This window comes from Eublepharis macularius, chromosome 2 (assembly GCF_028583425.1).
Source record: "Eublepharis macularius isolate TG4126 chromosome 2, MPM_Emac_v1.0, whole genome shotgun sequence".
In the NCBI taxonomy this organism is placed as follows: Eukaryota; Metazoa; Chordata; class Lepidosauria; order Squamata; family Eublepharidae; genus Eublepharis; species Eublepharis macularius.
The window spans coordinates 60,615,869-60,629,821 of NC_072791.1; the positions used below are offsets into that span (position 1 = coordinate 60,615,869).

The window sequence follows — 13,953 nt, forward strand, 5'->3', positions numbered from 1 at the left end:
ATGAAATGCCCCCCCCCAAGTGGGAGCAGGCTGAGCCTTGGTGGGGGTGGGAGGAGGGGTGGGAGAAGGGCCCCTGAGGGCTGGGGGGCATTTTGCATGCAAAATGCCACCCCTGGCAAAGGAAGCCTGCCTCTTCATTTTTTCCCCATAGGAAATAATGAAGAAAGATCAGCAGCAGCATGCTAACAATATGCTGCTCCTTCGCTTTCTTATGGGAGGATGGGGGGACCTGCTTTGGGGGGCCATAACATGGCCCCCCAAAGTCCAATCTGTCTGAAACTTGGGTGGTTGTTAGAGAAGGGTTAGAGGAAGGTCCCCACCAATTTTGGGCTTATTTGGTGGGAAAATGCCTCCTCCAGGCGTCCTGGAAGACGGAGGCATTTTCCCATAGAAAAAAGCCGAAAGAATGCCGAAATAATGCCGAAAGAATCCCGAAAGTCGAAAGCCGAAAGAGATTCTTGTTTCGGCTTTCGGCTTTAACGATAGAGAATCTTCTTTCGGCTTTCTACTTTCGGCTATAGCCGAAAATTTTTGGCTTGCACACCCCTAGTGCCAAGTACTATTCACCAAAATGTCAATGCTCACCCGGGAAACTGGCTCCTCAAAAGTATGAATGCCAGATGTATGGAGGTGGTTGTACTTAATTAAAGAGTGGTGAAGGTGATTAATGAGACTAGTAAGAAAATAGTGGTGGACTAAAAGCATCTGCTTGTGAATATAATGTAAACACTGAGCCATCTATGGGTCTAAATTTTGATGTCTCTGAGAGTTTTCCAAAACTGACATCCCTCAAAAGTCTACTTCTGAGCATTGCACACTTCCTACCTTTACAGTTGCATTCTAAGCAGAGTTATAGGGTTGCCATGTCCCTTACCCTCCTGGCCGGGGGTGGGGGGTGGGGAGAGAACTTGCCTTTTCTAACTCTTTGCACATGCATCAAAGTATGTGCATGTGCACCCGGGTCGGCATGCCAACATCATTTCTGTGAAGTGATGTCATTGCGTAGGGCCCGGAAGCGCTCCAGGGACAGCGTAATGACATCATTCCCATGACTGATGCTGTTGCACTGCCCTGGGAGCTCATCTAGGAGTTCTGTTCCTCTGCCTTTGCCCCTCTGCCAGCCAGGTGAGTGAGAGGTGCAGAAGATGGGAGCGAGGGATCCCCCGCCCTCACCAGGCAACCTGGGATCCCTATTACCCCCTTCTGAGTGCAATTATTTAAATTAACTCTGCTTAGGACTGCACTGTTAGGGTTCCCTGATCCCTATATATCATGATGACATCTTAAGGAATTAGACTAGGTGTCTTACAGTGAACCAGTATATATTCATGACTTCTAGGATGGCTACTTCTTTCCATGCCCATAAAGAATATACAGGTTTACTTTGTACTAGAGTTATAATTATTATATTGTAATAAACTTTCCAATACTAATTCAAGAGCTATTTTGGTGTTAGGTGGTTATCAAAGAATTATCAATTGTTATTTGGTATAGAATAGGATTTATTTATTTATTTGAAATATACATGTCCTGCCTTGAGAGAGATCTCTGAGATAGGCGCAACTATATATGTATGAATTTTGTAAATTCTTAGCAATTACTAACAGTTACTGATGACAGAGTCTGTACATACAATGGTTCTGAGAGGCGTTAAGCCTCATTTCACTCCCCCTAACATGCTGTTCAAATAATTAAGGCCTATGTTGATGTTCCCTCCCCAGGCCACCCATCTGCTTGAGCCAATCATAGGCTAGTTTAGGAAGACACCCCCCCCCCCATTCTTAGATGACATACAGTGACTTCAATCAACTTAGACTGGAGTAACTCCGCACTGTCAGTGTACTTGCTAATTAGCTTTATCTACTCTAGCATCTAACACTATTTCTTTCTAAACTACTTGTGGCCTAATCAGTTGTAAGAACAGGATGTTATAACAAAACTTTGTCTCCTATATAAAGCGAAGAAGACCGAAAAAAGGACACCATCTGAATTAATTTGATGGAGACTTAAACTGTCCTACTCAGCCCAAATAGTAAAAAGTCCAGTAGCACCTTTAAGACTAACCAATTTTATTGAGGCATAAGCTTTCGAGAACCACAGCTCTCTTCATCAGATGCATCTGACTCCTCTGGATCTACTCAGCCCAAATGACAACCAGTTAATCTCACCTTACCCATATGGCAGAAGGGCAAGCCAACTAGGCAAAAGCAAGCCACCAAGAGCACAGCCTAGTTTATTATAAGGCATTGTAAGCCCTCCGCTTAGCAGCCTCAGTTCATTCTATGAGACTGAAGCATGCTCTCACACTCCACTTGTGTGCATAAATCCATGCCGCAGCCAAAGCAGCTAGGAACTGAACAACACTAATTCTTGTCGTGGTCACTGGTTACAGGCCTAACACAAATTCCATTAATTTGAATGTGGGTTCCCCACCCCCCCTAGACAGTATTAAAATCTACCAGCTATATCTGATTCTAAATGAAAATCTGTAATGAAAATGAAGTTTCTAAGGAGGAAAAACATCATTAATAGGTTGCTTCCACATGGAGAATATGCTGCAGTTTCACATCCAAATTGGAATAGATTTTTTTAGCATCACTATGATATTGTCCCCTAATTATTCACTTTTGGGTTTGATATGCTGTACAGCACGATATGCTGCAACCTTTCCAAAACTTTGCTTTATATGATCTTTTCAGAAAAATTGTGGATTAAGCAGCTTTGCACACCATGTAATTGGGAAGGTGCACATTTTTGAAAGTATCACCCACATCAGAATTTTTTTTTTTACCTTAGCCTCTGTGGCTGCCATTTCTGTCCCCTATCATTGAAGAACTTGAGAAGGGGGCTTTTTAAATAAAATAGTCATTGCTCGATAATTATAGTGCAGCAACATGATAATGATATATTGCCTCATTTATTAGTTTCTTTTAAACTGTAAGACTCTAGACCTTTATCTTGATGATATATATGGGGAAAGGTATGCCCCTTATATTTCTCAAACGAAAAAGGCTGGTTCTTTTAGGAATGAATGCAAAAAATTCAAAAGAACAAGTAGATCATGGTTGATCATTATAACACTATGGGACTCTAGTGATATAGCAATTACCAATTTTTTGCTTCCCCAAAGTCCTCCAGTGGTGGTGGGGAGGAATGGCAGTCATGTGCAGCTCATGTAAGAATAGTGCAAAGACAACTGCTGTGTAGTTTCTGCATTGCCACTGCAAAGTCAGAGGCATTCATAGCAGCAATGAGAGCCACATGGCAATGATGTTCTATACAGAAATAAACAGTCTGGGATTCAAAGTACCCTCTTAGTATGACATAGAGGTTTGCACACAGTGAGCAGACTTTTTGATTTCCTCTTCCTAACAGAACGTTTTCATGCTGTACAGGAAATATTTATGATGATGCTACCCTGAGTTTCAGGATAGTTTTTTGAACAGCACAGGAGTCTACTGGAAACACTGTGTACATTTGCTAACCCCAAAATATATGCAAAGAATAGCATGCCATTTGTTAGAAACAGCTATGGTGTTTTTTTTTCCTAATGGCTGTTATTAAGATACCATATGGGAGCCATGGGCACAAAGCAGTAAAGCTAATTGCACCTGTCCAATGAAAACAATGGGATTACAGTTCTTGACTGTATGCTCAAGGGCTTTTCCAAGAATTGCATAGCAGCATACTAAAATTTGCCAGTAAGAGTACATTAAACAAGGGGGCTGCAACCAAGCTTGCTCTCTCATGAGTGTGTCTCTAAGTTACACATTTTCCAGCAGGTCTTTGTCTTATTCACACATCATACTTGTATGCATACACTTTTAAAAATTATATGCAATCCTAAAAATTATATAATATGCAAAACAGTCCTAAAAATCACTGATTTCAACAGTACCTAATTTTTATTAATTTCCAGGTCTGGCACTAAGAACAAGACCTAAGTAAGCACAGAGCATGTAAAATTCAACTTGAGTTGTATAGAAGGAGTTTATTTCTGACAGAACTATCAGTAAAAATAAAGTACAAATCAACCACATTAAATGTGAGTCCACTTCATCACTCATATCACCTATAGCGGAAATATCTGAATTCATAATAATCTGATGTAATAGTTAAAGGGAGAACCTCTTGTGCCCATAAGGGGCAACTACAGACCTTCCCCAAACAGCTAAAGTTTTGGTCTTTATCAAACAGTACTACATGCTTCTGTTCTATACATTTCAAAACAAAATCTACAAGTACAAAAACACAAAGTAACTATGAAAACTGTTTGGTGATGTGATTGAAGCATCAATCAACTCTGGAAGCTGTGAAAGATTCAATTCAAAATTTTGGTGAGGGATGCAAGTACTCTTGAGAACTGAAGCTTAGGTTTACAGATTCATCTCTATTAATTTAAATATTTAATTCTTTAACATCAAGCAGTTATGCAGTTAATATCGCTGAAGTCAAGGACATTAACAAATCCATCTTAAATTTGTTTTCTTGGAAGTAAGTCCTGGGAGGCGAAATATCACTGAATTCAGTGGTAAACAGTGGACTGTTACCAGGGACAGGATCTTTGCTTTACATCCTAATCCTAAACATTAGATGAAAGCAAATCCCATTGACCCTCAATAGAAACTACTTCTGATTAATGGAGCATTAGGTGGCAATTCATATGCCATTACTGCAGACTTTATTCTGAAATAAAATTTGCTATGAATTGCAGCCCAGGCAATGATTGCATGTGATTTTCTTATTGAGTTGAGAATGTTGTTGTTTCTTTTGTGGTTTAGCTGGATACTGAAGTCTTTTTTTTTTGCTGACAGTACAAATTAAATTTTCTGTTTAGTGATCAGTTCAAACTACCGCATCACAGCTGGGGTATATGTCTGCCATGATATTTACTTACACCACACAAAAATAAACTGAAGATAACCAAATTTGTAAAGGAATTGGCAGAACTAATCAATTGTTATTCCAAAGCTTGTTTGAAGATTAGATATTTAGCTTTAAAATAATAATAAAATAAAGCTAAGTAGGTATAGAAAAGGAAATACGTGTCTCCCCAAGTTACAGCTGATTATACTACAAGCCTGCCATTCTGTGTTTACACTAAGGCAGATGTACTGATATAATAAAAGACACTGAAGTTATTTTAGTCATGCCTACTTTGCGCAGAGAAAGAAAGCTTGACCTTTTACCTTGCTCACTGCTGTTGTCTCCACTCTGGGAAGCGTGGCCCCCACTGGAAGGCCCTGGTGTGCCTGCTGAGTGTGTTGAGGTTGCGTCATCATGGTCTCTCCAAGAAGAAGGATTCTGGTGTCAGAATGTCATATTTTTCACCATAATTATCCAAATAGCAAATCAGGGCCAGCAAAGGGCAGGGAAGGTAAGAAAGAGAAAGCCAAAAAGAAGTAAACACATTAGCATTTGTTTTAAAAAACCCCAAACTGCAAATAGTGTTTAAAAGCATGGGCATACTGATATTCCAACTCTAGGCATATTTACTTATAAGTAAGTTATATTAAGATCAGTGTAGTTTTTTTCAAAAATAAAGGCACTCAGAATAACAGTTCAAGACCTTGTCTGTTGCTTAGGGAAAAACCCAAACTTCAGTGAGCTACACTCAATAACAAATCAATCCAGTTCACAGCGCAGTCCCAAAAAGAGTCATACTTTTTAAGCCCAATCATTTTAATGGGATCAGAAGAGTATAACTCTGCTTAGGACTGCACTGTTAAATACTTAGCATCAAGAAAAAATAATGTGCTTTTTAACCTATTGTACCATCACTCATAATTTCAAGATAAAAAAATGGAATGATTGTAAATATAGAAAAGAGCAGTCACTATACTACTGATTCTTGTTTCCTTGGTTTCTGCTATCTTCCCTCCCCTCCACTGCATTTTTTCATCTCTAGTATTTGGAGTGAAACTAAATGATAAATTATACATGTCGAAAATTGTTATGTCTACCATATGCTTGCATATAAATAATATTTTAATATTTCAAAGTAATGCATGCTTGGTAGGTGAAGATTGGAAAGGTAAGACAAATTTAGCATTTTAAAAGAGATAACTTGTTTCAAGGCATTCTAGAAGTACAGGATTGTCCAAAACAAAAACATAATTAGGTATTTCCATCTCTGTATGAGTCAATATTATCCTTTCCCTATGAACATATATAAAATACAACACCGAGAATACATACGGTTATAATCATTAGATACTTTGCAGAAGTTGGCTAAGTGAAACTTCTGATACAGTAGTTTAGCCGCATAAGTCCCAGTAGCTTTTAATTTATTGGGTATTGGCTTTCCTGGATAGAACTTCAATTTAAAAAGGGTAAGTGAAGAAAACTGAAAGTTACAGCTAAGTGCTGCTTTGCTAAGTGTATTCTCCTCCTGGTCCTCCTCCCCTTTCCTGATCATTCCCAATACCCCTGCTGTTGCTTAAAGGAAAACAGGAATTCTACTGTACAGGAAAAGCTTTATCAGCACCACATGAAGGCAGGCAAGAGATGGAATTTCCTCTGGCAGAAAAGGAGAGCAAGAACACATGCAATAGATCAGACTTGGGGTTGGACCTGCATTACTTGTCACCTATATATGACAACTTAAATTAAACACATCCTAACAAGAAACTTTTTTGTTAAAAATCTAGATTCAAGCTAATAGTGCAAGCCCTATGCTAGTACACATGATGATGTATATGTAAAGATGTGTGTGTACACCTCATTATACCAGTATCAGTCAATTTTAAGTCTCTTCAAGACAACAGAAAATAGAGAGTGGCCCAATGGATTTCACTAAAGGGAGCCATATTCTCAGTGCTAGTCCAAAACTTTTAGATTCAGGAGTGGACAATCCAATTTATGGTTGTTGTGGATTTTCCGGGCTGTATAGCTGTGGTCTTGGCATTGTAGTTCCTGACATTTTGCCAGCAGCTGTGGCTGGCATCTTCAGAGGTGTAGCACCAAAAGACAGAGATCTCTCAGTGTCACTATATAGCCCGGAAAATCCACAACAACCATCATTCTCCGGCCGTGAAAGCCTTCGACAATAAATCCAATCTATCCTTGCGGATCATATTTGGGTATAAAGGTGGCATACAAACACTTTAAATAAATAAATAAAATTTAGTGGGTCTCCCACACACAAAAAAAATTTAGGTGAGACCTACCGACACACACACCCCTTAAAAAAAAAAAAGATTTGGATTTCACAGGAAATCCAAAAGGTTCCTTTCTCCTTACAGTAAAAATTTAGATGAACAATTTTGCATGTACAAATAGCTTATACGCACAATCAAGTTAATAAATATATTAAATAACTCACCATTTGGGCTTCCCTTTAATGGAGCCCAAATTATGTTTTCTGAAGCAATCACTTCATTTTGCCTAATTAAAAGACTAGCCTTAAGCTGTATATAGAAAACTCAAGTTGCCTACAGACATCTCAGCTCAAGTTATCATCGACAGACATCTTATGAGTCCCACTTGTCTTATAATAACACTCAAAAACCTGAATAGTCACATTCTATCATTGAAGTCAAGCTAAACTATAAAGGCACCATTCTTAAGTCGTACACGGTAATCAACACAAAAGTCCACTATCTTCATTCAGTGAGATCTAAGCAACAGAAAATGGCTAAAAAGTCAGGGCTCGCCAATAAGTTTTATTTAGGTTAGTAGAGTAATCTGTGAAATCAGATCAGACTTGAAATGCAACATTTCAAATACACATTTAAGCCTAGCCAGTCTATAAATATTTTTGTGGCACAATACCTCTACAAAAACTGAAAATCAAAATAAAGCAATAACAGTATATAGTTGCTAAAATCAGTATTTCAAGTAAAATTACGAGGTTAATTGATCAAACATTATAGTAAAAAAGGAATACCATCATGATCCAAAGCCAAGTAGATATAAATCATAAGGAAATATGTTTAAGGACTCAAGATGAGATTTCAGGGAAGTCCATATGGAAATAAAATGCCATGATCAAGCAAGTTTCTGTGCAGTCTCGATTAAATGGATCTTGCCTATGAGCTACCCTTTTTATCTCTGACTTAGGAAACCACTCAAATAGCTTCAAGCTGAAGGCAAACAGCAGACAGAAGCTCTTCAGCCCTCTGCAGCCTCTTAGTGTCAGCTGTTTGCCGGATGGTAATCAGATAAAGAGCTAGAAGAAATACATGAAAAGGGAAAGAAACAATAGCATGGCATGAGTTTAGTTCTCCATCATCATGCTGGAACCTACTTTTAGAAAATGTAATCATTAAAACATGTTTGCCTTTTCAGGGAGTTCAGCAAGTTATGTTAATTCTGTGCATTGCAGGCTGTCTTAAACTGGCTGTTGTTAAAGCCCTTTCGTTTACATATGAAAATTTCAATAATTAAGCAGGAACACTTCAGCTACATATTAGTAAACGTTACCAAAAAGCTATCATACAGTGCTTCAAAATGTAGCCCAGTCTTTTTGTTTCTAAATCATAATGATTTGAAGTGGATCACAGAATGAGATTTCCTATATAGCTGAAAACACTTGTTCGTTTTACCGAGTTGTATAGCCTTTCACCTCAGTTGTCATTCCTAGTTCTAGGATGGTTTTCAATGGTTTAAATGTAAAGTTTCTTGTATTACAGTGTATTTGAGGGTGTATTCTGGTACAGTTTTCTTGGAAGATAAAATGAATAATCAGGAATATCCCTCGAGGTATCCTCACGGTATGTTGATTAACAAATTATGAATGAGAAAACTATTGTTTGGAATCCAAAAAACTGCCATCCATAACTATGATCTGAGAATGTGGCACCATCTTTTACTTTAGGATAAATATCTGTGTATGTAATTCATACTATTTTTTTTCATGGTATACAACTGTACGTCTCTGCAGAAAAAATTCTGGCTGCGTGATCAACCATATATAAACTGTAACTTTATAGTGTAACTGACATGGCAACCAAATATACAGCTTGAAAATGATACTCATGAGTAAGTAGTTTAATTTATTATATTAGAACCCAGTGTTGTCGATGGGAATTTCTACTGAAGTCAGTACACTTTACATTACATTCATAGTATCTCTACAGAGTAATTTATAACTAGCTATGAATACAACTCAAAATTTGTTATGATTTCATTGTTGGTAGAGAAAAAAAGAGTTTGAGGCACAGGTGATTCGTGCAGGAAGAACTTCCTGACTTTAATAGATAGCCTGACACTGCCATTGCCATTAATGGACTTTAAAAAGTATAATTGACTTTAGGATTGTACTGTAATACTTTCTTGCTGTGATGACTGGCTGCATGGATTTAAGAAACTGACTGCTGTTCTATGTTCCATTCTGATCTCACATATCAATCAGGGAAGCTCCTCTTTGTTATTCCCTCTGAGAGTCATGTTATTCCCAGAGCCACAAAGAGGTGTTCCCAATGGATGTCCAGTGAGTGTGATGTCCAGTGATTGTCTTGGCAACTGGGACCCAATTCACACAACTCCATGCTCGAGTCAGCATGGGCTGAGTCTTTCATTAGACTTCCATGCACTGAACCTGTCGTCAAGGTGATTGACTTTGTATCCATATAATGAGATTGCATGCTCTGGTCAAACCCATCTTTTGAGGATTTCTCTCAACTTTTCTTTCACAAAGCTTATTTCTATCACCATTTGATAACATGGCAGCAGATGCAGTTTTCCATCAATCTGCATTGTCTCCCAGTTGTGTCAGCCTATCATAAGATGAATATATATATATGCACTTATGCTCTGAATGCAGACTGAATTGGCTTTTCATATGACCCTTAACACTAAAAAAGTTAATTTTGCAGTGATGTGAAAAATTTGGCTTTATCAGTGAGGCATCAACATGCATACATCTCCTTATTAAAGGCTAAATGATCTGACTACAAACTGCAGCTATTATTAACACTAACATTTGTGGGAATATACCTTCACTGTAGTCACATGTTGAATCATTTGCAAGATAATTGCAACATATGCAACTGGTTAACCCACAATGACCAACACACATATACACAATATGATACACTTCCAAAGAAAGTCATAGTGTGGTCCAGGATTAAACTATTACAAGTACAGAGATGAATCAATATTTTCATGTTTAGTATGACTTTAACAAATGTTTAAAAGTTTGATTTGAATTAGTACCAAACCCATGTCTTAAAAAAAGAGCAGAGTAAGAAATTAAATACGTAAATTGCAAACATTTTTTTCCACAACATACACTAATATCACATTTATATATACTGTAAAATATATTAAGACGTTGTATTTAATCACTGGCTAAAGTGCTAAGAAGGCAGAGTGCACATGTAGCTATTCCCAGTAGTTTTAGTAATTGGGAGTCAAATATGGCGTTCCTCTTGCACTTACCTAATTGTGTTAAAGAGCAGTGTTACCAAGAGAAAAGCAGTGAATACTGACTGGCACACAATAGAAGGAGATGGAAAATAGATACAAGAAGCTAGGTCTCCAGGGGCAGTATTTTCTATTTGCTGGGCTACAGACTCACAGCTGATAATGCAAGTTGTAATTAATATAAAAGCAGGAGACAATATGGGGAAGGCTTGTACTAGCAGGGCCACAGGAGATCACTCTGCTGCTATCCACTGTTTCTCATTTATGCACATAGCCTTCCACGGAAACACAATTTTGCCAGTGTTTTTTCCCTTGAAAGTTAAAAAAATTGATTTAGCACTATCATTGAATTTTGCTAAATCTAGAGAAGAGCATAGAGAGGAGAAGAGTCTCTAGGCATATGAAGCAAATCTGCTGTGTTACTGTTTTGTTGTTGCTACAAATCTAGTGGAAATTTTATCCATTTTAACTACTGCAGGGTCTCAGGTTTTTCTTCTAAAAGGACTGACTTTCCAAGGCATAATTATTTGTTAAAATTCCTCACATGCAAGTGATTGTTTACATACCCAACTACTGGTCACTTCTTGTACTGTGCCAAGGACAGCAATTTAACAAGCCTCAAACTTCTGAGTAAATGACAGATTACACAGATACAGATGGATTAACTGTGCATTCCTTATGCAACCAAAACTTCCACTGGGCCAAATCACTTTAATTATGCAAGGGGCCCCTCAGGGACTGATTTTGATCTTGCAGTGTTTTTACAGTGGTACAACTCAATTTACCATGATGGAGTTACTTGTATTTCACACATATGCATGTAAGATCAAAACAACAGTATGTATGAACTTTAGCTACACACAGAGATGAGTAACATAAAGAAGATAGAACCCAGTGATTTTAATGGGCATTTCAAATATATACAAAATTGAGAACCAAGATCCCTCATGGCCAGTGAATATATAACACATTCTGTTTCATAACAGAAAGAAAGAGCCTTCTGGATTCCTGTTAAGAAGATGTATAGTATACTTTGTCCACTAAATTGAAGGCAGTTCTTATAAATCAATTTCACATATGTGAGCATGGAAAATTTGGCATGGCACAATGGCTATAGACCAAATCCATTTCATTTCATCTCATCTCATCTGTGGCATAACCATAAAGTAGATGAGATCTTAAGTCACTCAAGATGCATTGTGGCAGACAGATAAACTATACAAGTAATTTCGGCCCTCAAGATCTAGTCTTACCTGCTAGAATATTATAAGCCACAATATACTTTAACAGATGACAACTTAATATATACCCAGTCACTATAAACTGTACTATACAGTGTACAGTATGTAAAAGTTCAGAGCTGACTAGGCTGAAAGAAAACATAAGAAACCTGGTTGGGGAGGGGGGTAGAGAAACACACACCTGTTAAAGACAAGAGCCTGTACTATTAATTTGTTTTTATTAATGTTTTTAAAAGAAATTTACTGTGATCATTCTGTCAGCACCTCAGATCTCATTTGCTATTCAGTACGGGGAGGGGGGGGGTAGTTTGAACTTCCGTTCCATAAATAAATTTGAATCACTTAATTAACTGAAATGATATTTTATTAAGCTTTTTATTATGAGGAGACCTGTTGTAAGACTGAAATCCTGTGGACTCTCATCTAGGAGTAAGTCCCACTGAACACAGTGGGAATCACTGTTGTGTAAACATACAAAGATTCTGCTGCATGTCTCATGCTTTTTATATTCCAGCTCAACTTTTAGTCTAATATATAAACCACCTGTTGGTAAAAATATGATGTATATATACACATATATATGTATTACTATTCAGCTCTATCCAACACCATAAAATGATAGAGTCAAAAAGCAAGCTAAGGAAAAACTAGGAATTAAAATTAAATACATATTTAGGTTCCGTTAACACTTCAGCCAAAGAAACAGTTTGAACACCAAAGGGGAAATCCTGACTTCTTTTACACCAGTGTCTAATTTACCAATGACATTGGTAGAGCCCAAATTGTACAGCATTATTATCTGAAATGTAATACACATATCAATTCTGGCAAAAATAAAATGAGCAAGTGACATTCATAGAAAAGTAATCAGAAAAGGCCTCTGATATTAAAAACTATTATTCTGTAGTGATGCTAAACCTCTGATATGCCAACTCTTGTAACATTGCTAGCCTAAAGCCACGAGCTATGTAGGTTAACAATATGCTATTAGTACTGCTGTGATGGCAGATTATTTTCCCTTTTGATATTTTACTTGGTCTCCCACTAGAAAATAACTTAGGCATACTCCTGGAGTCACAGATTCCCATGTATTCCTATTAAAATTAAAGTTCAACAAATTCTCCCAGTCCTTTTCCCACCATTTTTTTTTTTGCAATGGCTTGGTGGAAATTAGTGTAGTCATGAGGTGGCTTCTTTTTCATACAAAGTGCCTGCTACACAAAACAAAGTTCACCTTCCTGATAGTTGTGTATGTGTGAAGGGCCTCAGTCCTAAGACCAACAGAAAGTCATTAAGGCTTGATCTAGCACTCCTGGAAAGGCAAAAATTCGTGACCTACTAAGAATAGTATAAAGCCTTTAAGCATAATTTGGTCTTCACTGGTCAGTTAATAAAGACAAAACAGAGCAGGAAAATGTATGTTGCACTATGTAATCTATTTACAATCATGCTTAGGGGGGGAAATGGAAAATTGTGAAAGATTTTAATAGCTATAAAAGTAAATCCCAACATTAATCCATCTAAAAATATATATCTCATTCTAGTACAGTGCCAAAAAGTTTTTGTGAAAGGTTTTTTATTTTAAAAGGTGCACATGTGAGAATTTTTCTGTATTTACATAGCAAAAAGTATACAGTCTATGAGACAGAAATTACCTTGAGAACAATTCCACATATTATACAGCGACAAAGCAATATATGCAACAGGAGTCCCAATCGCTCAGTCCTGGCTCTCTGACAAGTATATGATTAATGTATTTTCAAACACCTATTTGTTTCTTTCACACTTTACATTTTCAAGGTCTGCAGTTTTAAAATCTTAGGCATACACCTAAAAAAATTAATGAGTGCCCACAATTATCCATGAACTCATTTGGTAAGCTTGCAGAAGACTTCCAACCTAAGTCTTCCATATGCAACTTGAAATTCATATCAATTATCCTGCAGATCTGGTGTAACAATTACTGAGACTATGTATATGCAATACTTTGAGCTCTTATAAAAATGCTGGTATTGCCATATATTAGAATGATGTTCATTAATATTTCTGTTTTTTAATCATTTTTTTCCTATAGGCATATAGCCAGAAACAGCTCAAGGAAGGTCCTATGCATCTCAGTTATTGCTAAGACGGTCCATTCCATGCGTACATTAATGGAAGTGAGAGGTAGGCCAGGGGAAACCATGAATATTACATTAATTAAGATATGTCTAAATTGGTTACAATCCTGTTGGTAGTTACATACACGTAAAACTCCTGAAATCAATGGATTTCCATACGTTTCCTATACTTCATCTATGTGAAGAAGATTCTAAATGTTACTTGCTCTGAAAATATCTAGAGT

The 13,953-nt window shown here is 37.2% G+C and overlaps 1 protein-coding gene across 10 annotated transcripts in view; it reads right to left on the bottom strand.

The window, feature by feature from the left end:
- Nucleotides 1–13,953, bottom strand: part of MEIS2 (Meis homeobox 2) — a 311,133-nt gene that overhangs the window by 287,748 nt on the left and 9,432 nt on the right. For all 10 annotated transcript variants that reach the window (XM_054970943.1, XM_054970944.1, XM_054970940.1 and 7 more), the window contains one exon: nt 5,190–5,304. In XM_054970943.1, coding sequence (XP_054826918.1) covers nt 5,190–5,304 — 115 coding nt within the window. The remainder of the gene's footprint in view (nt 1–5,189; nt 5,305–13,953) is intronic.